Source organism: Erinaceus europaeus, chromosome 17 (assembly GCF_950295315.1).
Source record: "Erinaceus europaeus chromosome 17, mEriEur2.1, whole genome shotgun sequence".
Lineage (NCBI taxonomy): Eukaryota > Metazoa > Chordata > Mammalia > Eulipotyphla > Erinaceidae > Erinaceus > Erinaceus europaeus.
Window position 1 is genome coordinate 30,911,114 of NC_080178.1, and position 27,444 is coordinate 30,938,557.

General features: G+C 38.1%; 1 protein-coding gene across 1 annotated transcript in view; it reads left to right on the plus strand.

The window, feature by feature from the left end:
- Nucleotides 1-27,444, plus strand: part of LOC103126329 (doublecortin domain-containing protein 1) — a 295,249-nt gene that overhangs the window by 10,150 nt on the left and 257,655 nt on the right. The window contains exons 3-5 of the mRNA XM_060176649.1: nucleotides 7,774-7,905; nucleotides 9,698-9,816; nucleotides 26,139-26,199. Of these exons, the coding sequence (XP_060032632.1) occupies nucleotides 7,774-7,905; nucleotides 9,698-9,816; nucleotides 26,139-26,199 (312 nt within the window). The remainder of the gene's footprint in view (nucleotides 1-7,773; nucleotides 7,906-9,697; nucleotides 9,817-26,138; nucleotides 26,200-27,444) is intronic.

Genomic DNA, 27,444 nt, shown 5'->3' on the forward strand with positions numbered 1-27,444 from the left:
CCTCCTCTTCTTTCAGCTCCTCATCCTCCTTTTTAAATTTTTTCATGATTCATAGTTAACAAGTACTTAAATTTGGGCATTTCTTGTCTACATTGTGGAATAAGGAGAATAATAGATTATAAGAATTTGGGGTGTCACAATATGTCATAATTTGATGTTAAAGACTATTGATACTATTCTGTAGAAAATAAGGAGTTGTTGAAAATATTAAAGTAGAGACAAAATTTGATTTGATCCTTTGCAAAGAAAACAATTTAGATAATTACTTCACCTTCCATTCTAGATTGGAAATTCTAGAGTACAGAGAGCACCCTGATCATCCTTGTCTCTTGTAATATGTAGATGATTAGAGTTAGATAAACAAGGTAAAATGTAGCTAATTCAATCATTCAATAGAAGCAGGTTATATATTGAAAATAAATGTGCATCAAAGAGCTATCAGAGGAAAATAACCCAAAAGATATCTCTTTCTTTGACTTTATGACAAAGTTCTTTAAAATGTAATTATAGTTTCTAATGTTGGAAATAAGACAATAGTAATTGACAGTTCACTGAATGGCCTAAGGGATTAAAATTTATAAAAGACATATTTTTTTTTCTGTTTTTTTATTTATTTAAGAAAGGATTAATTAACAAAACCATAGGGTAGGAGGGGTACAACTCCACACAATTCCCACCACACAATCTCCATATCCCACCCCCTCCCCTGATAGCTTTCCCATTTTCCATCCCTCTGGGAGCATGGACCCAGGGTCATTGTGGGTTGCAGAAGGTAGAAGGTCTGGCTTCTGTAATTGCTTCCCTGCTGAACATGGGCATTGACTGGTCAGTCCATACTCCCAGTCTGCCTCTCTCTTTCCCTAGTAGGGTGAGTCTCTGGGGAGGCGGAGCTCCAGGACACATTGGTGGGGTCTTCAGTCTAGGGAAGCCTGGCCGGCATCCTGATGACATCTGGAACCTGGTGACTGAAAAGAGAGTTAACATACGAAGCCAAACAAATTGTTGAGCAATCATGGACCCAAAGCTTGGAATAGTGGAGAGGAAGTGTGAGGGGGGTACTCACTGCAAACTCTAGTGTACTTCTGCTTTCAGGTATATATTTTGCAGTAGTTTATGGATACGTGTGAACATATGCTCTATCTCCTGGAACCTGGTCTATATCTAGATTTTGGGACTTTGTTAGAAAGTGATCCACCTGTGAATGAATTAAAGTATACTATGAAAGGAAAGGTCTCACCTGAGTAGTGAAGCTGAAGGGTTGTCATTCCACACGTGAAGTCTCTGGACACAGTCTGAAGTGAAGCATGTTGAGGTGGCAATCATTGTGTTGGTTAGGTTGTGATTTGCAGATGCAATATTATTTGATATGGATTGATATGGATTGGGAGAGGCATACGGGAAAGTGGGCCCTATCCAAGGGTTTCAGGACTGGGGGAAGTAGAGGCTCTATAGTGGAGATGTGAGGTTCCTGCTGTCTTAGGGTTCAAAAAGACAATCGATAGTTAATGTTATCATCACATTATTTGGTAATTGGGTTAACTTTGAAAAGTCCTTTTGTTAGGGTTTGCTGTTCAGTACCCAGTATCTTGTATATAGTTGTGCTATTGGTTGCTTCTGATCTACTTGGTCTAGGCTTTTGAGAGAGTCTGCATATCAATTACACAGCCTATATATTGAAAAGATTCAGTTTGTGTTTTGAAAAACTTTGAGACATACAATTAATTTTCCCCCTCTCGTATTAATTAACTAGTGATTTATATGACTACATTTTACTAGGAGTGTACATAAACACCATTCCCACCACCAAAAGACTGTGACCCATCACTTCCACCCACTCCCACCCCCCACTGTCCCAGGAAGCTGCATGTCTACCCCTCACCACAGGGTTTTTTACTTTGGTGCCCTACTTACAGTTTGATCAGGTCCTGCTTTTAGTTTCCCTTTCAGATCTTCTTACTCAACTCATCTTTATCTTTCTGACTTAGCTGACTTAACATAATTCCTTCTAGCTCTGTCCAATATGGGTCCCCGAAGGTGGGTTCATTGTTCTTGATAGCTGCATAGTATTCCATTGTGTATATATGCCACAGCTTTCTCAGCCACTCATCTGTTGTTGGGCACCTGGGTTGCTTCCAGGTTTTAGCTATTATGAATTGTGCTGCTATGAACATAGGAGTACACACCTCTTTTTGGTTGGTGTTATGGAGTCCTTGGGCTATAACCCCAGGAGAGGAATTACTGGATCATATGGAAGGTCCATGTCTAGCCTTCTGAGAGTTTTCCAGACTGCTCTCCACAGAGGCTGGACCAATTTACATTCACACCAGCAATGTAAAAGGGTTCCTCTGTCCCCACAACCCCTCCAGCATTTGTTGCTGCTATCCTTTTTGATGTATGCCATTCTTACAGGAGTGAGGTGGTATCTTAGTGTTGTCTTAATTTGCATTTCTCTGACAATCAGTGACCTAGAGCAGTTTTTCATGTGTTTGTCAGCCTTTTGGATCTCCTCTGAGGTGAATGTTTTGTTCATATCCTCTGCCCATTTTTGGATGGGGTCATTTGCTTTTTTGGTGCTAAGTTTGCTGAGCTCTTTATATATTTTGGTGATTAGTTTCTTGTCTGATGTCTGGCATGTGAAGATCTTCTCCCATTCTGTGAGGGGTCTCTTTGTTTGTTTAATAGTTTCTTTGGATGTGCAGAAGCTTTTCAATTTGATGTAGTCCCATTGGTTTGTTTCTGATTTAGTCTTCCTTGCAATTGGGTTTGATTCATCAAAGATGTCCTTGAGGTGTAGGTGGGAAAGTGTTTTACCAATGTTTTCCTCTAAGTATTTGATTGTTTCTGGTCTGACATCTAGGTCATAAAAGACGAATCTTAAATAAAAGTCAGTATACTGGGAGTTGGGTGATAGCGCAGTGGATTAAACGCAGGTGGCACAAAACACAAGGACCGGCGTAAGGATCCCGGTTCGAGCCCCCAGCTCCCCACCTGCAGGGGAGTCGCTTCACAGGCGGTGAAGCAGGTCTTCAGGTGTCTATCTTTCTCTCTCCCTCTCTGTCTTCCCCTCCTCTCTCCATTTCTCTCTGTCCTATCTAACAACGACAGCAACAATAATAACTACAACAATAGAGCAATGGGGGCAACAAAAGGGAATAAATAAATAAATATTAAAAAAGATTTTTAAAAAGTCGGTATACTATTGTGTTTTTAAAGAAGAAATTGGTTTTGAATATAATTTTAATACAACCAAAGTAGTTATATAAGAAAAGAAAAAAAAAAAGGTTTGATACACTGACAGAAATATCAACCTTTCAAAGAAAAGTTTCCCTCTGTTGGCTATGAAACCCTTGAAATTTGTTCAGAACATATATATATATATATATATATATATATATGCCATTAGTGCATTGGAGGCAGTGATGTAATAACCTGAAAAGGAGTACTTTTAAACAATGCTTCAGACCGAGGTGATAAGTATCTATCGATAATTTTATTGTAGAGTTTTGATGGTCATTGTAAAGAAAACACTAAAGAGGATTATAACAGGGGTAGGGAAAAAGGAGACAAAATCCAATATTTTTGATGCATACCTTTTAAAATTGGCTTGAGATAGCGATATCAGTGTACAATACCTGATTATTCTTTTAAATCTCTTATCGACAAGTTAAACCTCTCCTATCGAGAAAAATTTGGAACATATACTCTATATTAGTAGTGTAGAAAATGGACATAGCACTGAAAATTACAACCTGTTGCTCTTTTATCCACTTTCAAAAAATATTTCGAATCTATTATCAATTTGACAAGTACATCTCTCAACTTAAAATTGTAACAACTTTAGATTTTGCCTCTTTTTAAGGGCAATAAAATTATATGTTACTCTGAAGATGTAAACTTCAGAGTAGTTAATATAGAATAAAATTAATGAGAAGAATAATTTGAGTTATGCTTTGTTATGGGAAAATACAGCAGACATATGAACCCTGTTGATTGAAAGGTCATATATTCTGCTAAAATGAAAAGAAAACATATTGATTATAGTCTGTTGGTATAGTCAGTCATCAGAAGGACATCTGTTACAAATTCTGGTGTGGAAACAGCAAACAAAATGAAATAAAAAAGCACCAAGTTACATTATTAAAAGTATGGCATATTTATTGCAAGTAAACTGATTAATTCAATAGTTATGCAAGATAGCAGAATGCATTATTCTATATGTCACAAAGAAGTATAATAAAAGGAAACCAGTGCTTTTATAATCTTTGGAAGTTATTGAGATAATTTTTTACAATTAATTATTCTGGGGAGAATTTAAGATTTTGGATTGACTAACATTAGAATAAGACTTTATGTAATATTCCAAGTTTCAATTAAATTAAATTAAATTAAATTTTTACCAGCACATGTTTAGCTCTGGCTTATGGTGGTGCCCAGGATTGAACCTGGGACATCCAACATGGAGGTATTTTGCTTGACCATTATACTGTTTCCCCAGCTGCCCCCTTTCTTATTTTCAGATAAGTAATTGAGAGTTATTATGTAATAGTATGTCTGAATCTTTGATATTTTGCTTTGTTTGATTACATAATTATGTGATCATGGGTATTTTATGCTTATAATTATTTTCAGTTCCATATCCTTGACATGAGGGTTGATCAACTATAGATTTAGAAAATGCAAGCAGTAAGAGTGAATATCAGCATCACAAAAAAAGATTATATAACATTTATTACAGTTTTGATTTTAATTTGCACATCAAAAATTTTAACTTGGGTTCAAATTCACTATCAAAAATGAAAATCACATACTATTCGCTTGTAGCAAAGTAAAACAGTTTATTTAGAATGGAGGTTGTGTTCAACATTCTCCTTTCAAAAATTTTCATTGTCTCATATTTTGATTTCATTAAACATGTAAGAGAATGTCCAAGTTTTTCTTACTTTTATTTTAATTTGCACAGAAATCTATTCCACTTCAAATAGAAATATAACTATGGAAAAAGGAAATGAGAACAAAGGTTTTATTTATCCTAGCAAGTGTATGAAACTATGGGTCTTTATCTTTTAGCACTTGTCTTGTGATTGCACAGTTTTACCACTTTTGATGTGAATTTTTAAAATTATTTTTCACACACACACACACACACACACACACACACACACACACACACACACACACACGGAGACACAGAGACACAGAGAGAAACACAGACATACAAATAAACATAAGAGATACTATAACACTGGTCTACCATCCATGGAGATTCTTCTGGTGTCATGAGGTAATTTCTGTGCCATTATATTTTATTCAGACAAGCAAAATCATGCATATATTTAAAAGGAGCTATGGATATATAGGTATGTAGAAGAATAAAACAGAATTTCTGTTTTTATTTTCAATGGGACTTGTGGTTTTTAAAATGGCATATATAATGGGATGCTTTTAGAGAAAGTGTCTCAACATAGCTATTTTTATATACACTCTCCTGCATGTGTTCTTGCTCAGCTGGAAGAGTTAGCCACCATATTATATTGTAAATTGTTAGAGCACCCACCCCCCAAATTCCAATTTCCAGATTGTTTTAATCTCATCCACCTTCATAGATCTTTAATATAAAGCTGAATTATCAGATTAAATCAAAAGATGGTGTGAGCACACAGAGAAATTTCATAGACATTGTTCCTTTTAAGTGTAACAGACCCCCAGACTTGGCAGGATATTTTTCTTTCAGTAACACGAAGTGAAGCTGAGTTAGTAGCCTGGCATTGTCTATTCTATGTAGAATCACTTGGGAACTGTCTAGCAAAATATCTCTTGAAGAACAGCATGATGTTAATACTGGGTGCCAACCCAAGACAGACACAAAGGGCCCCTTTGCTTTTCACCAATAAGCCAACTGTTAAAAGATTAAACCATGTTGTGGAGATAACAAGAATTTAGGCGCTGGCAGCAGGTGCTGTACAAAGAAGCAGTTGGCAGTACAGTTCTTCTGTCTGACTAATTCCAGTCAAAACAATCTTCTTCCCAGTTGCAGAAGGGAGTTGTGAGTGTGATGACAACTTAGAGTTAGGAGGTTGAGTAAGAGTGCTGCTTTAAATGCTGAGTCCTGTGGAGGATGGATTAGTAGAATATAGTTTATCATTGTTCAGAAACCATAGGGGATTCCCCTCCAGAATTCAGTCACTGCTGTCTGACTGGGGAATATATAATGGAAGACCTGTAAGGCAAATCTGCTTATGTGGTGGGGTTGCTGTATTCTTTATATTTCATTTTTCACATAGAAGAGTTATATGACATTTTCTTTTTTTGAGAAGTGGCTACTTCCCATTATAGAATAATCACCAAATGTGTGTTAAAAGCTTTTATTATTAGCTGATCTTTTTTTTGGTAAACTATTTCATTTAAAATTATCACTTTTTGTGTTTTGAAAATTTGCTACTCAGAAAATATCTAGTAATAGGTTTAGGGTACATCTTTATTATTAGCAACTAATTAAAGTTATTGATGCAACACCATTTATTGGATTTAAAACAAACTGGAATATTTCCATGATCAATACAAATAGTTATTGGTAACTGAAAGTACATGATAACTCAGGGAAAATGACTATGGAAGTTAGGAAATAAAATTCAATAATTATGAAGTGGTACAAGTTTTATAATTTATATAAATGCTTATTAATTTGACAATAAAGTTTAGGTAAAAAAAAGTTAGAAGGTAAGTAATGACTGTGAACATATTAGACGCAGATAGCATCTTCTCTGTTGGTACTCTCCTATCTCCTCACCACTATCACTGAAAATCTCACCCCATCAAGTTTAATTCTGAGGAATTAATTGTACAGACTCCCAGCTGTTTTCCCTGCTTGCCATTCTCAATTCCTTATGTCTACCCTTCTAGATCAACAATACTAAAATTTGCTGTAATCCAGTCCCTTATACTGGGAAGCTTTCACTGATTCCCCACTGACTCACCACTGACACCTAACTCTACAATCTTACACTTGACTTTTTTCTGCAAATTTACTTGCCACAGCCCCAACAAGTCTTAACATATGCTGATTATTCTTCCTTGCCTTTATGTAAAAAATATATGTTCTTTATTATTTATATGAAACTTAAAAATCCTTCAAGACCCGATTCAGTTGTTACTTCACTCAAGAGTCTCTATTATTTTGTTGCTACAATAGAAATAAGTTTACAATTCATAACATATTTAGGACCAATCATCCATAACCAGTTTGATATGAAATTGTGTATTTGTGTGTATGAACTTTGTTGGTTTGTGGAATTGCCTCTATTGTTGTAAGTTTCTTTAGATCAGAAATTTTTTAATTTAAACTTTAATTGATAGAACAGAGAGAGAGTGAGAGAGAGAGAGGGGGAGAGAGAGGAGAGAGAGAGAGAGAGAAAGAGAGAGAGCGAGAGAGAGAGAGGCCTGTAGCACTGCTTCACCATTTGTGAGGTTTTTCCCCCTGCAGGTAGGGACGAGGGGCTTGAACCTTGGTCCTTATGCATGGTAATACATGGACTTAACCAGGTACACAACTATCCAGTTCCTTAAGCAGGAAAAATATTATAGAGAATCCCACAATATTGAGTCCAGGACCTTGCATGTCAGAGCTGGTGCTCAACAAGCATTGATTAAGTTGCACTAACCAAAAAGAATTCAATCAGAAACAGTGTGTTGTAAGATAACTTATTTTGGGTAATTATGTTGAGGAAAGTTGCCTTTCAGGTTATAATTTAAAAATGCTTACTTCTCATGATATAGGTGGATCCTAATATTGTCCTTCATCCCTGTGTTTCCATGGAAAAGCGAAATTCCTCTAGTGAAGTGAGCCACCAACGGCAGATAACACGGTTGACACTGTTGTCTGCATCCAGTGTATGGCTGATCACGAAGGTACCCCAAAGTATCTGCTCTCTCTGAGTGATTTCCCCTGCACACTGATTCATCCCAACTCCTAGTAAGAGAAAGCATGATAGAATGTTGACTGTGACTAGTGCTACTTCTCCCAGTGTAGAGGACTTCTGTAGACCCCACATGAGCTAGTTTACTCTGAAATGTGCTTAGAGAGAATTGAAAAATACCATAGAGTTCATCCATAATCTAAAGACTCATCATATTCATATAATTTGTTTGAAAGTTATTTACTTCCACTTCTTAGTTTTCATTCTTGCTCTCTATGGAATCTGGTGGATAGCATCATAACAATTGCATATGGCTTTTAAAGGACAGTTTTAAAACGAGTATCCTGAGTATAAAATGTGAATAATACCTAATCCATATATATATATATGAACTATTTCTTAAGTTTCACAGTAAATATTGGACATGATTTAAATCAAGACCATAAAACTCCCCCCTCTCTTTTACTATTGAAATATGTTTTGGAATTGCTATCACATAATTATGTCTTTAAAAAAATACGGTACAGTTTGTACCTACCCTTCCTGTGTTGCTGTTTTCTTACCACAGACTATTTTGCTGCTTAGCACTTTCACTAGTGCTAAATCACACTATTTGTCACTATTTAGTTTGGGGTGTATTTGAAGTTGAAACTATTTTCTCAAGTTCAATTTGAGTTGCCTTTAGCTATTTTGTCTTTCTTTTTTCTTTATTTTTTTTTATGGATACATGTGAACATATGATCTATCTCATGGGACCTGGTCTATTTCTAGGTTTTGGGACTTTGTTAGGAAGTGAACTGTCTGACTTTCTAAGAGTTAAAAATAGATAATGTAGAGAAATTAAGATGCAAAGGTTCTTTGAAGTAGTGTTTCTTTCATACACAGAGACAGAAGGTGGCCACATAAGATTTTTTTTTAGGGAATTGGGTGGTAGCTTAGTGAGTTAAGCACATGTGTCGCAAAGCGCAAGGACCCGCGGAAGGACCGGCTAAAGGATCCCGGTTTGAGCCTCCGGCTCCCCACCTTCAGGGGAGCCACTTCACAGGCAGTGAAGCAGGTCTGCAGGTGTCTTTCTCTCCATTTCTCTTTGTCCTATCCAACAATGACATCAATAACAACAAAATAATAACTATAACAACAATAAAAAACAAGGGCAACAAAAGGGGAAAATAAATATAAAAAATTTTAAAAAGATATTTTTTTAAATCTGTTTTTAACATGGAGAGTCTATTAAATTACTAGCTCCTGCTAAATTGAGCTTTGTTTATGACTTAATAGTAATAATTCTAACATCTAAAACAAAAGTGGTTCACAAACCATCTTAAAATATTTAACCTGTGGTATTTAGATCCAGAGTAGAACTTTAAATTGGTATTGGAGGTTAAAGATTTGTTTCAATCTTTTCAGTTCACTGCACTTTTTTTTTTCTGTGCATACATATTTCAAGTAAGCTCTGTAGTTATAACTATAACAAGTGACACGTGATGGACCCCAAATCATTGCACTGTGAAATATGCACAGAAAAAAAAAAAGGACAAATGAAGATATCAAGGTCTGTTTTATTTTGCGCTGAACTGTAAAATGCCACCCTTGTTGGACAGAAGATCACTGAATCTGAGCAGGGCTCACTGACTGCTAAGTTGTGGGTAGTGTTTCACTTTCAGCAACTGTTAATATCCAGGGTTATCCAGGCATAATGACCTCACTATTTGTGACACATTGTTGAATTTTCTGGTTCTTTTAACTTATTTAGACCTTTCTCTCCCCTCTCTATTCATTGGAAGACTGGAATGATCCTGAGCAAAGCGGTAACTCAGGGCTGCCTAGCTATTGGTCATCCAATCAGAGTCAAGGCCACTGAGGGAACATTACTAGAAGGATACAAATTAGTCCTGCAGAAAAGGTAACTTCTATGAGCTACTTAGCACAAAACAATAAATGTTAATTTTTAGAGCTTTGAGTAGCCAAATCATGATGCCACCTGACTTGCTTAGATGGAATATTCATTAGATGTTTACATTTACATTTGTATTCATATACCAATATTAATTTCTGTAATCTAAAATAAGTTTAAAAATGTTTACCACTTGGTTCAGCAGTGTTTCATAGTTATTTTTAAAAGTGAAATGTTGGCCTTCAACATGTACTAATGTTGTAGATAAGCTGCTACTTTACTCTGTAATTATCAGAGCTCATTTCTTTATATCCACTTTGACTGCTAATTAAAAAATTTAATGTTCTGTGCATGCCCCTGACCTTTTATCCATCTTCCTTAGTATTAAATATTGAACTGTGAAAGGAAAATCAGGGAGATAAAAATTGCAGACTTGTAGAGCACTGAAGTATCCTTTCTATTTTGTTTCCTAAATGGGAAACTAAATTAAAAAGATTAAATAATTTAGCAAAGAACAATGTTGATTTATCTCTAACAGTCTGGAAAATGTTGTTTCCAAGACACTGTCTTCATCCTTGTTCATTTATCTTCTTATTTCACCTTGTGTTAACATAAATAAATTATATTTTACTTCAGGATTTAGAAAACTATCACCCAACTACTGTTAGAATGGATAGTTAGGATGAATTTAGGTCTGAAACCAGACACTTAGGCATTATAGAAATGTAGTGGGGCTTTCAATCCCCTGTCAGAGTTGAGCAGTGTTCTGGTAAGAAAAAAGAAAGAAAGAAAGAAAGAAAGAAAGAAAGAAAGAAAGAAAGAAAGAAAGAGAGAGAGAAAGAAAGGAAGGAAGGAAGGAAGGAAGAAAAAAAATGTAGTGGGACTGGGTGGTGGTGCACCTGGTTGAGTGCACATGTTACAATTCACAGGACCTGGGTTCAAGTCCCCAGTCCCCACCTGCAGAGGAAAAGCTTCGTAGTGATGAAGCAGGGCTGAAGGTGTCTCTCTGTCTCTCTATCACCTCCTTCCCTCTTTATTTCTGGCTGTCTCTACTCAATAAATAAATAAAATAAAGAATAAAAAACGAAATATAGTCCAGCTACATATACAGAAGAAAAAAATGATCTGTCACACAGAATAATCTATTCAAAAATTCTTTTTTTTAAATTTATTTCTTTATTGGGGAATTTATGTTTTACATTCAACAGTAAATACAATAGTTGTACATGCATAACAATCCCCAGTTTCCCATTTAACAATACAACCCCCACTATGTCATTTATCATCCTTCATGGACCTGTATTCTCCCCACTCACCCACCCCAGAGTCTTTTACTTTGGTGCGATATGCCAATTACATTTCAGGTTCTACTTGTGTTTTCGTTTCTGATCTTGTTTTTCAACTTCTGCCTGAGAGTGAGATCATCCCATATTCATTCTTCTGTTTCTGACTTATTTCACTTAGCATGAATTTTTCAAGGTCCATCCAAGATCTGCTGAAAACGGTGAAGTAACCATTTTTTATAGCTGAGTAGTATTCCATTGTGTATATATACCACAACTTGCTCAGCCACTCATCTGTTGTTGGACACCTGGGTTGTTTCCAGGTTTTGGCTATTACAAATTGTGCTTCCAAGAACATATGTGTACACAGATCTTTTGGGATGGATGTGTTGGGTTCCTTAGGATATATCCCCAGGAGAGGAATTGCAGGGTCATAGGGTAGGTCCATTTCTAGCCTTCTGAGAGTTCTCCAGACTGTTCTCCACAGTGGTTGGACCAATTGACATTCTCACCAGCAGTGCAGGAGGGTTCCTTTGACCCCACACCCTCTCCGGCATTTGCTGCTGTTACCTTTTCTGATGTGTGAAATTCTCACAGGAGTGAAGTGATATCTCATTGTTGTCTTTATTTGCATTTCTCTGACAATCAGAGACTTGGAGCATTTCTTCATGTGTTTCTCGGCCTTTTGGATCTCTTCTGTGGTGAATATTCTGTCCATGTCCTTCCCCCATTTTTTGGATGGGGTTATTTGTTGTCTTGTTGTTGAGTCTGGCAAGCTCTTTATATATGTTGGTTATTAAACTCTTATCTGATGTATGGCATGTAAAGATCTTCTCCCACTCTGTGAGGGGTCTCTTGGTTTGGGTAGTGGTTTATTTTGCTATGAAGAAGATTTTTAGTTTGATGTAGTCCCATAGGTTTATACTTGCCTTAGTCTTTTTTGTAATTGGATTCGTTTCATTGAAAATGTCTTTAAAATTTATGCAGAAAAGAGTTCTGCCAATATTTTCCTCTAGGTATCTGATAATTTCTGGTCTAACATCCAAGTCCTTGATCCACTTGGAATTTACTTTTGTATTTGGTGAAATACAGTGATTCAGTTTCATGCTTCTGCATGTTTCAATCCATTGTTTACAACACCATTTGTTGAAGAGACTCTGCTTTCCCCATTTAGTAGTCTGGGCACCTTTGCCAAAGATTAGATGTCCATAGGTGTGGGGCCTCATTTATGAGCTCTCAATTCTAGTCCACTGGTCAGTGTGTCTATTCATCTTCCAGTACCAAGCAGTTTTGATGACAATGGCCTTATAATACAGTTTGAAATATGGGAGTGTGATGCCTCTGGTTCTGTTCTTTCTTCTCAAGATTGTTTTGGCAATTCTAGGTCTTTTCTGATTCCAGATAAACATTTGTAGCATTTTTTCTATTCTCCTAAAAAATGTGCTTGGGATCTTGATGGGGATAGCATTAAATTTGTAGATGGCTCTGGGTAATATATTCATTTTGATGATGTTAATTCATCCAACCCATGAACATGGAATATCTTTCCACTTCTTTGTGTCTTTTTCAATTTCTTTGAGTAGTGACTCATAATTTTCAGTATACAAGTCTTTCACTTCTTTGGTTAGGTTTACTCCTAGATATTTTATTGTTTTTGTTGCTATAGTAAAAGGAATTGATTTCTGGATTTCAATTTCTTCTAACTTAGTGTTTGCATAGAGGAATACCACTGACTTTTGAATGTTAATTTTATAGACTGACACCTTACTGTATTGCCTGATGATTTCCAAAAGCTTCTTGCTGGATTCCTTAGGTTTTTCCATGTATACTATCATGTCATCTGCAGATAAGGAGAGTTTGACTTCTTCTCTTCCAATCTGTATCGCTTTAATTCCTTGCACCTGCCTGATTACTATGGCAAGAACTTCCAACACTATGTTGAATAGTAATGATGATAGTGGGCATCCCTGTCTAGTACCTGATCTGAGTGGAAATGCTTCCAGTTTTTCACCATTGAGTATGATGTTGGCTGTAGGTTTGCTATATATAGACTCCACTATCTTGAAGAATTTTCCATCTATTCCCATTTTTTGTAGTGTTTTGATCAGAAAGGGATATTGTATTTTGTCAAAGGCTTTCTCTGCATCTATTGATATGACCATGTGGTTTTTGGTCTTGCTTTTCTTGATGTGGTGGATCACATTGATTGATTTACGTATATTAAACCAACCTTGCATGCCTGGGATAAACCCCACTTGGTCATGATGAACAATCTTTTTGATATACTGCTGTATCCGGTTGGCTAGAATTTTGTTCAATATTTTTGTATCTATGTTCATCAGAGATATTGGTCTGTAGTTTTCTTTATTGGTTGTGTCCCTGTCTGCTTTTGGTATCAGAATGATGTTGGCTTCATAGAAGCTGGCAGGGTGTATTTCTGTGTCTTCAATCTTCTGGAAGACTTTTAAAAGTAGAGGTATTAGTTCTTCTTTGAAGGTTTTGTAGAATTCATTTGTAAAACCATCTGGTCCAGGACTTTTATTTTTGGGGAGATTTTTGATAACTGATTCAATTTCATTAGCTGTGATGGGCCTGTTCATGTTATCCATTTTCTCTTTACTTAGTTTTGGAAGTTGGTAGGCATCTAGGAAATCGTCCATTTCTTCCAGGTTCTCTAGCTTGGTGGCATATAGTTGTTCATAGAAGCCTCGCATGATATGCTGAATTTCTGCGGTGTCTGTTGTGATATCTCCTCTTTCATTTAGTATCCGATTTATTTGGGTCTTCTCCCTTTTTTGTTTTGAGTCTGGCTAAAGTTTTGTCAATTTTGTTTACTCTTTCGAAGTACCAACATTTACTTTCGTTGATCTTTTGTATGGTTTTCTTATTCTCAATGTTATTTATTTCTGCCCTAACTTTAGTGATTTCTGTCCTTCTGGTTGCTTTTGGGTTCCTTTGTTCTTCTTCTTCTAGGTCTTTAAGATGTGCAATCAGGCTGTTTATTTGTGCTTTTTCTTGTTTCCTAATGTGTGCTTGTATAGCTATGAACTTCCCTCTTAGTACTGCTCCAGCTGTGTCCCAAATATTTTGATAGCTTGTGTCTTAATTTTCATTGAAGTCTCAAAACACTTTGATTTCTTCCTTTATTTCCTCTTTGACCCAGAAGTTGTTAAGAAGTGTACTGATGAGATTCCACATTTTGGGACTGTTACTAATCTTTTGTTGATTGTTAAGTGTTAGTTTAATTCCACTGTGGTCTGAGAAGATGCTTGGGATGATTTCAATGCTCTTGAATTGGCTGATGCTGTCTTTGTGGCCTAATATATGGTCTATCCTTGAGAATGACCCATGTGGATTTGAGTAAAATGTGTATTCCAGTTTCTTGGGATGAATGACTCTGAAAAGGTCCAATAGTTCTAGTTTATCTCTTCATTTAGCTCCCTTATGTCTTTATTGATTTTCTGCCTGGATGATCTGTCAAGTTGAGAGAGTGGGGTCTTGAAGTCTCCCACTATGATTGGGTTACTGTTAATATATTGCTGTGGCTCTCTCAGTAGACATTTGATGCATTTAGGTAACTTCTCATTGGGTGCATAGATGTTAATAATTGTTAAGTCCTCTTGATTGACTGATCCTGTGAGCATTAAGTAGTGTCCATTCCTATCTTTTTTAATCTTATCTATTTTAAAGTCTATCGTGTCAGATATGAGAATAGCTGTTCCTGCCCTTTTTTGTGGGCCATTGGCTTGGATGATAGTTTTCCATCCTTTCACTTTAAGTCTGTGTTTGTCTTGTTGAGTTAGGTGGGTTTCCTGTAGACAGCTTATTGTTGGGTTGTGTTTTCTGATCCATCTTCCTACTCTGTGTCTTTTAATAGGTGAATTCAGGCCATTGACATTTATTGATATCAAAGATTGAAGATATTTTAATGCCATTCTTGTAGAGTTTTAGAGTGTTTTGATATATGTCCTATTTGTGGTGGTCTGATTGTTTATAGGAGACCTTTCAGAACTTCTTTCAGGGCAGGCTTGGTGATAGTTGATTCCTTCAACTGTTGCTTGTCTGAGAAGGTTTTGATGCCTCCATCTAGTCTGAATGGCAGTCTAGCAGGATATAGTATTCTTCGTTGAAAGCCTTTCTCATTGAGCACTCGATAGATATCTTGTCATTCTCTTCTGGCCTGTAGTGTTTGTATGGAGAAGTCTGCCTCTAATCTTATGGGTTTTCCTTTGTAGGTGACTCTTTGTTTTTCTCTTGCAGCCTTCAGGATCCTTTCTTTATCCTTATTCCTTTCCATTCTAAGTATGATATGTCTTGGTGTCTTTAAGTCTGGGTTAATTCTTTTTGGGACCCTCTGGGATTCTTGAATCTTTATGTCTTTGATGCTGTCTAGACTAGAGAAGTTTTCACCTATTATGGCCTGGAAAATGTTTTCTTCTTCTCCTTCTCTTTCTTCCTCTGCTATGCCAATAATGTGTATATTGTTTCTTTTGAAGTCATCCCATTGGACTCTGTTGTTGTTTTCAGCATCTATTAGTCTCTTTTTGAGATCTCTTACTTCTTTTTTAGTTGTCTCTAATTCATCCTCAATCTTGCTAATTCTGTCTTCAGCCTCATTGATTCTATTCTCTCTGCCCTCTACTGTTTTCTGAAGTTCATCTATTTTTTTGCCCTGTCCTGATACTGTTTTAGCTTGTTCAGCTAGTTGTGTTCTTCGCTTAGCTATTTCAGCTTTCAGCTCTCTAATAACGATGAGATAATTAGTATTTTCTTCCATAGTCTCATTTGTTGTTCCTGTATTTCTGATTACAATTTTTTCAAATTCTTTTCTTACTCCTGTTATTATTTCCTTAGCTAATGTTTGGATGTTGAACTCGTTATTTTGTGCTTCACCCTCTGAAGGACTTTTAGCTGGACTCTTGTCCTGGTTCGATTCTCCAATATTTCTTCTTGTTGTTTTAACCATTTTATATATTATGTTATGAGTTCCTTTTATCAGTACTTTTCTAATTACTGATCACTATTGCCTGGATTGACTTGTGTCTAAGTAAGTTAATTAAAGAGTTCACAGTGGTGGAAGTTAACAGTTGTTTCAATAGTATTTTAATCCCTGAGTTGGAGCTCAGTGGTTTAAAAGCCTCTTTTTCTTCTTTTTTTTCCTTCCCTGTAGGCTATGGGAACCTGAGGGCTTTTTAAGTATAAATAGGCTTCTTAGCTTAATCACTGACTCCTGACCAAGAGATAAAGCAGGGTGTGGCAGAGATAATCCAGTGGTTATGCAAAGAGACCTTCAGAGCCCCTCAGCTATGCCACCAAGGTATAGGTCTTCTCCTGAATTTCCTGGTTAGAGCTCTGTCCCCCGGTGTCCCTCCCTGTTGCTGCTCCAGATTCTGAGGGCAGTAGCAATGGGGACTCAGAGTTGCACTTGGTGAGTCTCTGGGGAGTCCTTCCCTCCCTTAATCTGTCCCCTTGTTGGTGGAGCAGACTGGAGGTGGTGTCTCAACTGATAAACTGCTGGACTGTTAGCAGTCACTTAATCTCTCCTTACACTCCTCTCCCCTCTCTGTCATCAGCCACATGTGTTGTACTCACCGGTGATTTAGTGGGTTCTTGTGGTCATTCTAGTCCTGTCTTGTTTTGGTCCCGGGTGGTCTCCTTTGGTATTCCTAGTTGATCCGGGAGAGGAGAGTAGAGGAGAGAAAGTGATCTGCTGCTGCTTGTAGCTCCGCCTCTGGAAGTCTCTCTCAAAAACTCTTAGAATGTCACACAATGGTGTGATCCACATTCTAGGTGTAAATTCAGACTAACTTATTCCACCAAAAAAAATGAATTAGATACTATCCTAATTTATTTTGTATTATCACATTTAATCCTTACAAGAACACATTTAGCCAAGATAGTAGCAACTTGGCAAAATTTGTATCAGTATTACCCTTATAGATGAGGAAACTGAAGACAGAGAAAATCGTCACTTAATGCAAAATAATATGGTCTAAGCTGTTAAGTAGCAATCCAAACCCAAGCAAATCCCAAACCAATCAGACTCTTTTGAATACTCTTAGCGACAACATTATATTGTTTGTAGGTCAAAGTTCAGTCAGACAATTGCCAGTGGGCTACAAGTATCATTCAGTATCATTTCCACAAGGTAAGTGTCAGTGCACTGCACTCTCTACCAAGCCATCCTTTTCCTCCACCACAGGGCATTAGTTATCTGACCCTCTTTAGTGATAAAAATCTGAAAAGTAAAAACTAAAAATTGAGTTATGTAAAACAAGAACAAAAGCAGATAATGGATTTCTTGTTGACAATAATTCAAGTAGGAAGACTGTGGAACAATGTTTAAAATACTAGAAGGAGGGAGTCGTCTGTAGCGTAGCGGGTTAAGTGCAGGTGGCTCAAAGCACAAGGACCGACATAAGGATCCCGGTTTGAACCCCAGCTCCCTACCTGCAGGGGAGTCGCTTCACAGGCGGTGAAGCAGGTCTGCAGGTGTCTATCTTTCTCTCCTCCTGTCTGTCTTCCCCTCCTCTCTCCATTTCACTCTGTCCTATCCAACAACGACGACATCAATCATAACTACAACAACAAAACAAGGGCAACAAAAGGGAATAAATAAATAAAATAAATATTTAAAAAAATTCTATCAAAAAATACTAGAAGGAATAAAATGCCTTGTTAATATTGGAACCTCCTCCAATAAACATATCTTTCAAATATCAAAGCAAAATAAAACTTTAGATATTCACAAGCTGAAAGACTATACAGGTGAGGTATTTAAACATCTCTATTTACCTAAAAGGAACTTGCTTACTTTAGAAAGGAAGAGAAATAGAGAGGGAGAAAAAGAGAAGAAGAATAGGCAAAATGAGAGAGAGAGAGAGAGAGAGAAAGAGAGAGAGAGAATTCCTTTGTAAATAAAGACTAACTTTATATCAACACAACTTCTTTTCTGAGGATAAAATTTACTGCAAGGTGGACTAGAATGCCAGAAAAATTGAAAAACTAGAGGTTCCCATTAACTGTGAAGTTACACTTCCTTTTTAGGAAAGTTATAAGAACCAGGATCTTCCTGCTTACCTGACCTTTGGTTAGATACTGTCAGATACATTTATCTTCTTCAGGGCATCTGAAGTGCTTGTAAGACTTACTTTAAAAAAACCACAAGCATATTTTATTATAAATACCATCATGTGTCAGCAACTTCTACAGGTGAAAAAATTTTTTTCCTAGTAGTGTAATATGATATTAACAAAAGATATGAATCAAGGCCTAGTCTTTCATATGCTAAAAATTATAGAAATAAGATTAAAGTAGCAACCTGACAACTCACAAGGAATATTGTAAACATATCATGCCTCATTAGTTCAGTTATGTCTCATTTGGTGTTACTCATTGTATTCTTGTTCAGTATAGTGAGTGCTTATACACCTGTCTTTTAAATCTGTAATGTGCATCTGACTAAGAGTGGATGAAAGACAGACTGATGATGTTTCTACTAAGTGGTTTCTAAAATAAAAAATTATCAAAATTACATATTTCAAATCAAAGATTCTTTGTTTTAGAAGGTATTTTGGAGATTACACAGCAAACTAATCAAATTAAGGTCATTTGCTTCATTCTAGAAACTGTAGATATATAAGATATGGCCTTCAATGTCAAGTTCATAGACTAGTTAAACACACACACACACACACACACACACACACACACACACACACACACCCCTATATTTCCGTAAATACAGAGAGGCTAGATTATGGGAGTTTAAAACTGAAAAGCCATAGATTCTGTTTGTAGAAAATTGATTACTCACACACACACACACACACAAAAAAAAAACTATTTTTTACGAGAAAATTTTAAAAATGTATTTATTTGTTGGATGGAGACAGAAACTGAGATAGAAGAGGGAATCAAAGAGGAAGAGACAACGTGATACCTGCAGCATTGTTGTTTTCGACGGGTAATGTTGTTTTCGCCGGGTTATGTTGTTTTCGCCGGGCTGGCTTCACGGGCGGGTAACAGACGACCAGGGACTCATGGTTGAGCTGTAGGCAGTATCTCTTTATTCATGCAGGGTGCAGCACAATCTAAGATGAGGTAAGCTGAACTCAAGGTACTCTAAAACTCACAATGCTGTCTTTATATATACTTGCCAAGTAGGGTGGAAACAGGATGTGACATAGAGAGGGTGGAGAGAAAAGTGACTGGTGACAATCAGAGTGTGACAAGGAGGGGGCGGAGCAGGCGAGAATCCTATCACTGAACCACCAATGCCCTGGAGGGAGGGTGGTGCTTGTTAACAGTGGTTATGTAAATAGAATGCAATAGAATAGTGTTAAGCAGGGGGGATTTATACCAAATGAAACAGAAGGGGTCTCATGCATACCAACACAGCATAACCTCACCACTCATAAAACTTACCCCCCTGCAGGTAAGGACCAGGAGATTGAACCCAGATCCTTGTGCATGGTAAAGTGTGTGCTCAACTGAGTATGTCACTATCCCACCCAAAGGTATATATTTCTAGTCATTTTGGGGAAAAAAATGGCCAGCACTAGATTTTCATTTTCTTTTAATACCAGTCATTCCAGAACACATTACGTTTTTAGTGAGAACATAAATAATGCCCTGACTTGCTAGGGGAAAATAGGGAAAGAAAAAGAGAGACACCTATAGCCCTGCTTTAGCACTGGTGAAACTTCTTCTTTTTCTTCTTCAAGAGATATAGTTATTAACTGGAAATCAAGAGCCTTAAGCTAGCAATGCTTTTGGTTATTTTTTTCATTCAATGGTTTATAGAGTTTGTTTTTCAGCATCTCAGGAGTTTTTTAAAAATATTTTTTGCTTATTTGTTTATTAATGGATAGAGACTGAGAGAAATTATGAAGGGAGGGTGAAGTAGAAAAGGAAAGAAACAGAGAGACACCTGCAGCCCTGCTTCAGCACTTGTGAAGCATTCCCCCTGAAGGTGGGGACCAGGGGCTTGATCCTCAGTCCTTGAATACTGTCATGTGTACACTTAACCAGGTGTGTCACCGCCTGGCCCCAAGACTTTGTAATAGTATGAAACTAATGTTTATCTTCACAAAATTATACAAGAATATTTATGTTCATAATAGTGTTTGAATCATTGAAATTATTATCAAGTTGTACCCAGTGAATCAATTCATTTTAATTTTCAATTTGCACAAGTTAGAATAATAATCTTCAGGTACACACAAAAATCTCAATCTAATTGAGAATATGTTGGGCTGAAATCTTTTTTGGTTCTTGTATCTTCTTTGACAATATGACCAGTCCACTACATCTTTCTTCATTTCATTTTTTTCCCTCTGTACAGTGGGAACTAGGCAAGGATATCTTCACTGAGTGGTCTGGGCTGGAGGATTAAGATGGCAATTTGAAGGCAGCAACTAGACAAATTTTCCACAAAAAGCTGATTCAAATACTGAGAATTCCAAGTGGAAGCAGAATTTTCAGGCCTGTAGGAGATTAATATAGAGCAGGGGACAAAGAGGAACCATGGTGGAATATTATAACTCATCAATAAACCAGCAAAAAGCAGCTGAAAAGGCCAAAGGAAAAGCAAATGCCACCAAGTTTCAGATGCTACCAAATGAGTCCTGGAACCCTACCTCCCCAGAGCCCTACCCAACTAGGGAAAAATAGAAACAGGCTAGAGGCATGAATTGACCGCTCAACACCTATATCTAGTGGAGAAGCAATTACAGAAGCCAGACCTCCCACCTTCTGCTCTCCATAAAGAATTTGGGGCCATATTCCCAAAGGGATAAAGAATAAGGAAGCTTCCAATGGAGGGGATGGGATATGGAACTCTGGTGGTGGTAATTGTATACAATTGTACCCTTCTTATCACACAATCTTGTCGACCATTATTAAATCACTAATAAAAAAGATAAAGAATGAGATTTTTCAGTGCATAGATAATTAGGAGTCAGTTATTCCTTGAAAGATGTTTCATGTGAATTTTTTATTGAATATTATAAGCCCTTCATATTTTCCCACATCTCTTTCTGGCTGATCTCACTTAGCGTGATTCCTTCAAACTCCATCCAAGATAAGGTGAAGAAGGTGAGTGCATATTATTAGTTAATTTAGGTGTGATTAACTTCATCACATTTTAATTTTTCTTTCTTACTCAAACTTTGCTTATAAAATCCTGTATTTTGTAATAAAACTATCTGACTCTTCTTCAGATGCCTAATATTCCTCACTCCCTATTATATCTTCCATTACATTAATTAATCCTTATACTTTATTAAGTGATTTTGTCTGTCTCACAGAAAGTCTACAAGCCATCTATTTTTATTCTACTTATTCTATAAAGCTGTTATATTCCAATTATTCCCTTCTTCTTCTAGCGTTTGCCCTTCTTCCGTAGCCAGTCAACAGCGTCAGGTTGAGCCTGATGTCTGCTTGTTGCTGGCTTTGAAAGTGACTGGGATCCATGTGGATTCAGTCGGCTAGGAAGGATCATCAGTTTCCCAATTATTCCCTAAAATAACACTATTGATTGAACACACACACACACACACACACACACACACACTCACACTCTCACAAACTCTCTTTCTCTACTATCTCTACCACCACTTTTTTAATTAATCATTTAAATACTGATTTTACAAAATTTTAAGATAATAGGGGCATAATTCTATATAGTTCTCATCCCCAGAGTTCTGTGTCCCATTCCCTCCACTGGAAACTGCAGTAGTTCTCCCTAGGACACTGATATAGGCTGATTCTATAACCATATGTTTAAATCTATGTATATACATAGATTTTCTCCAATATTTTTTAATGATCTCACCTTCATTTCCTTTCAAAATCACCCCTCTCCTGTTACTACTTCTGGGTGTCTTTCCTTTTTTTTCTCTTTTCTCTCAGACAAGAGAAACAGTGCCTAGCTTCCTGTGGTGTTTTCCAGATTTACTTCCTTTTCATTGCTGGTATAAAAACAAGATTGCTGGTGACACTTAGGTTCCTGGGAGAATGGGAGTACAAAGCCTTTTTATTTACTTCCCCTATGATTTACCCCTCTGGGAGTATGGATCAAAAATATTTTTTGGTGCAGAAGGTGGGAGTTCTGGCTTCTTCAATTGCTTCTATGCTGGACATGGGTGTTGGTAGGTTGATCCATATACCCAGCCTGTTTCTATCTTTCCCTAGTTAGTTAGGGCTCTGAAAAGTTGAGGTTCTAGGAAGCATTGGTGAAGTCATCTGCACAGGGAATTCAAGATGGAATCATAGTAGTATCTGGAACTTGGTGGCTGAAAGACAGTAAGATGGAAAGTAGGACAAAATGTTTAATTAACAGGAACCATGAAGTAGGAATACAGCAGATGAAAGTAGGGACATTGGGGTGGAAGGCGGCTAGGAAGTACGTTTTTGATATGTTCATAGGAGCTTATATCTTAGTAATCTTTGCTTGAGATTGATAGCTAACATGGGAGTAGACTAGAAATATCTTCTGGAAAAATGGTATCAGAGTTGAGAGTAAGCAGGATTAGGGTAGAGAGTTGCTCACAAATTTGAAGAAAATATATAAATTCAATTAACTTTACCACATTGATCTAACCCAGCGCCCCTATATATTCATATTTTGCACCAGAGCCTGTACAACTTCTGAGTCTCTATCAGACGGAGCTCATTGTTCATGGTCACAATTGGGAACATTCTAGGCTGCACTCATTTCAGAACTAGTCTTCCTCAGGTGGCAGGGTAGGATGACCTAACCTCCCTTTGATGAATGGGGCAGTCTCTACCATTGCTAGTTCTCTGCTGTTAATGTTTTGGGGGCTCCAGCTAGCCAGGCTAGCATCGTGGTGGTAGACAGAGACAGACTCGGGGACACATGGCTGGGCTGAGAAGCTGCAGTTTAATCTTTATTCACAAATGGGCAAATCACCACACCATGTGATTCCCCCATCATTCTTTCTCCGCCCCTGCTGCTGGGACTCTGGATGTCCTTAGTATAGGGGGCGGGAGAAAGAGGGGCCCGAAACTAGCAAGGACCAAACCATTTCTCTGAGGTAGGGGGAAGGGGGCCAAACCAACACGAAGAATAACAACATATTCCCCCTTTTCTTTTTAACTAAATGACCACAGTATCAGGGGTGTGGGGTGAACAGAAACCTATATCGTACAGGCATTTTCAAAAAAAACAAACTGGCACAAACATGGAGAAACAGGTAAGCGAGTAACAAGAACCAGTGTGCTGCCAAGGGAAGGCCTGAGGGGGCCATTTTTGCCTCTGTGGGCAAAACTTTATCAGCTTAAAAAAAACATTTCCTGCCTCTGGGGGGCGTACTTGCCTCAACGGGCATTTTCTAGCATGGGGGGAGGGTGAGGCCTAGAGTCCCAAGGCATGGCTGCAGTCAGTCTTTGAGAAACCCAGCAGCATAAGGGGAAGCTGCTAGTTTTGTGCAAAGTGTCCGAGGTGTACCAGTGAGTCCGATAGAAGTCCAAAGCAGATGTCCACCGAAGAATTGCCAGGGGGTGAATTGTTGTATGTCTGTCTTGATGGGGAATGTCAGCCATCGGAATTCTGCTTTTCTGTAGAGAACTTGACAGCTGCAATTCACTTACTTATGAAAGAAAACTTGTAGCAGGTTAGAAGTTTACCACAATTGATAACTCTGTTACAATTAGAAGTCTCTTCCAGCACGATTCTAAGGCTATTTACAGTTTAAACAATAAAATGTGGAAAGGCAAACATGAACCATAGAAAGAAAAAAGGCCTCAGGCATGAGAATTATTAGCATAACCATAGCACAATCTAACGTTTCTAATTGAGAAGGAATTTGAGAGTTTTACATATCAACAATGTCTTTTTAACCTTTTGTTACACCCATTCAAGATGGAGACACACCCTAGGTGTGCGCAGGTTTTTTTTTTTTTTTTTTACCAACTTAGTTAAAATATATTGATATTTAAACTAATTTTTACCTCAGACTTTAAATGTAAGTTAATTTTATCTTTATGAGAATTACGTTGAAAACCTTTTTTCATTTAACTCTGTTTGGTAAGAATATAGCCTTAAAGTTATATTTTTAACCTTAAAGTTAATGTTACCAAACTTTAAACACACACATACACATGGTCTTCAATACACAAGGAGAGAAACTTTTGTTACGAAGACGTCATTTCAAACACGAATTCAGATCTGTACTGTCTTAGCCGTTCGGGGAGTGTGTTGTCCAGCAGTGGCCTCTTGGGAAGCTTCACTTCTAGGAATTGTGGGTTGTGATCTCTGCATGAATCTCTGCATATTCTAGCTCGTCTGCCTTCAGACCCGAGCTGAGGATCTCAGCCAGGGGGCCCAGTTTCAGCAGGGAGCCCACGGTCTCCGGGTGGTCCGGGATCTGTTCAGACTTCATAGCACAAGGGCGGGCAGGCCAGCCTTGCAGAAGGCCCCGGGGTGGTGGCCATGATAGGCTGCCACGGCCCTACCCCATGGCCCTGCCATGTCGGCCAAGCAGCGTGGAGGGAGCCCATGCCCGTTGCCCCGCACCATGAGGCGGAAAGCCGGCTCATGCGGGCTGGCGTTGGGCTCTAGCGGACTGGTGTTGGGCAGAAACCACAGGGTGGTCCAGAGGTAAATGTTCCAGAAACAGCAAAACAGTCTCGTGAAGAAAGGGCAGAGGCCTTTGGAGATCTCTTCACAAGCAGAAGAGAAGGCCATAGTACATAGGTAGCCAAATTGTCTTCACTTATCTGAGAGATGTGCAGGTCAGGTCCATGTGGGCGCCATTTGTTGTTAATGTTTCGGAGGCTCCAGCAGGCTGGGCTAGCATCGCGGTGGTAGACAGAGACAGACTCTAGGACACACAGCTGGGCTGAGAAGCTGCAGTTTAATCTTTATTCACCACAAAGGTGAATTGTGGGGCAAATCACCACACCATGTGCTTCACCCATCATTCTTTCTCTGCCTCTGCTGCTGGGACTCTGGACGTCCTTAGCATAGGGGGTGGGGAGAAAGAGGGGCCTGAAACTAGCAAGGACAAAACCATTTCTCTCAGAGGTAGGGGGAAGGGGGCCAAACCAACACGAAGAATACCAACAGTTCTCAGTGAGGGTACATGCCTGAAGAAGCCCCTAAAGGGACTTATGATGACATTCCAAATGAATGTGACCAGTGATGGTAGGAGAGAGGGATCTATTAGAAGTCTAGACCCCTACAGGATCTTGCTCTCAATTTGTCACTTGAAACCTGTCAATGCCCATAGCCAGTGGAGAAGCAATTACAGAAGCCAGACCTCCCACCTTCTGCATACCCATAAAAATTTCTGGTCCATATTCCCAGAGGGCAAAAGAATAGGGAAACTTCCAATAGAGGAGAGGGTCTATAGGGCTCTGGTAGTGGGAATTTTATGGAATTGTACCCCTCTCACCCTACAATCTTGTGAATCACTATTAAATCACTAAAAAAAAAAATTTAAAGTATAGGTAGCATCAAATTTACCACTTTAACCACTCTAAAATAAACAGATAAATTAAAAAAGGAGAAGAAGGAGGATGAGGAGGAGGAGGAGGAGGAGGAGGAGGAGAAGGAAGAGGAGGAAGAGGAGGAGGAGGAGGAGAAGGAGAAAGAGAAAAGGAGGAGAAGGAGAAGGAAGGAGAAGGAGAAGGAGAAGGAGAAGGAGAAGGAGAAGGAGAAGGAGAAGGAGAAGGAGAAGGAGAAGGGGAAGGGGAAGGGGAAGGGGAAGGGGAAGGGGAAGGGGAAGGGGAAGGGGAAGGGGAAGGGGAAGGAGAAGGAGGAGTCGTCTAGGCCCATCATATCGATGGGGGAATTCAAGTGTTTCCACTCTGGGACCTTAGGTGATGAGTTCACCACCACTTGGGTTACCGATAAAATTGGTTGCTTTAGGAATGATTTTAGTTGTGCAAATAGCTTTTATAATGATGGACTATTTAGTAACTCATTCTAGATTTTATGGAAAAGGGTTATTTTAACTGAAACCTATGAAATGCTTTAGTGTAGGAAAAATTGTTAATCTCTAAATTAAATTTTCACCACAGGAATAATGGAGAGGATTCTCAGAAGTGGCTGTTTGGAACTGATGGCTGCATTTATTCTAAGGTAAGGACTAAGTAGTTACATCTTTAAAAAACAATTAGGAGGTTAATGATTTACAGTACAGTTGTTAGCACATGGGTACAGTTTCTCATCTCACTAACTTAGATGTCTGCAAAACACTCTCACCCCCCAACTTGGTTTTATCATGTAGCAGGACCTGAAAATCTCAGCCTTCCACACTGCTCCTTGTCCTCCTTTTCCAAGGTCTTTTGCTTTGGTCCAGTACAGTAAACCCAGCCCAACTTTTACTTTATGTTTCCCATTTCTGTTCTTATTTCTCAACTTCTGTCCACGAGTGAGATCATTCCATATCCATCCTTCTTTTTTTGGCTTATCTTACTTAATATGATTCCTTTAAGATCCATCCAAGTTGAGTGAAAGTGAAAAAATTTTTTAAATTTTTTATTTAAGAAAGGATTAATTAACAAAACCATAGGGCTGTATATTGAAAAGATTCAGTTTGTGTTTTGAAAAACTTCAAGACATACAATTAATTTCCCCCCTCGTATTAATTAACTAGTGATTTATATGACTACATTTTACTAAGAGTGTACATAAACACCATTCCTACCACCAAAAGACTGTGACCCATCCCTTCCACCCACTCCCACCTCCCACTGTCCCAGGAAGCTGCATGTCTACCCCTCACCACAGGGCTTTACTTTGGTGCCCTACTTAAAATTTGATCAGGTCCTGCTTTTAGTTTCCCTTTCAGATCTTCTTACTCAACTTCTGTTGATGAGTGGGATCATCCCATACTCATCTTTATCTTTCTGACTTAGCTCACTTAACATAATTCCTTCTAGCTCTGTCCAAGATGGGTCAGAGAAGGTGGGTTCATTGTTTTTGATAGCTGCATAGTATTCCATTGTGTATATATACCACAGCTTTCTCAGCCACTCATCTGTTGTTGGGCACCTGGGTTGCTTCCAGGTTTCAGCTATTATGAATTGTGCTGCTATGAACATAGGAGTACACACCTCTTTTTGGTTGGGTGTTATGGAGTCCTTGGGCTATAACCCCAGGAGAGGAATTACTGGATCATATGGAAGGTCCATGTCTAGCCTTCTGAGAGTTCTCCAGACTGCTCTCCACAGAGGCTGTACCAATTTACATTCCCACTAGCAATGTAAAAGGGTTCCTCTGTCCCCACAACCTCTCCAGTATTTGTTGCTGCTGTCCTTTTTGATGTATGCCATTCTTACAGGAGTGAGGTGGTATCTTAGTGTTGTCTTAATTTGCATTTCT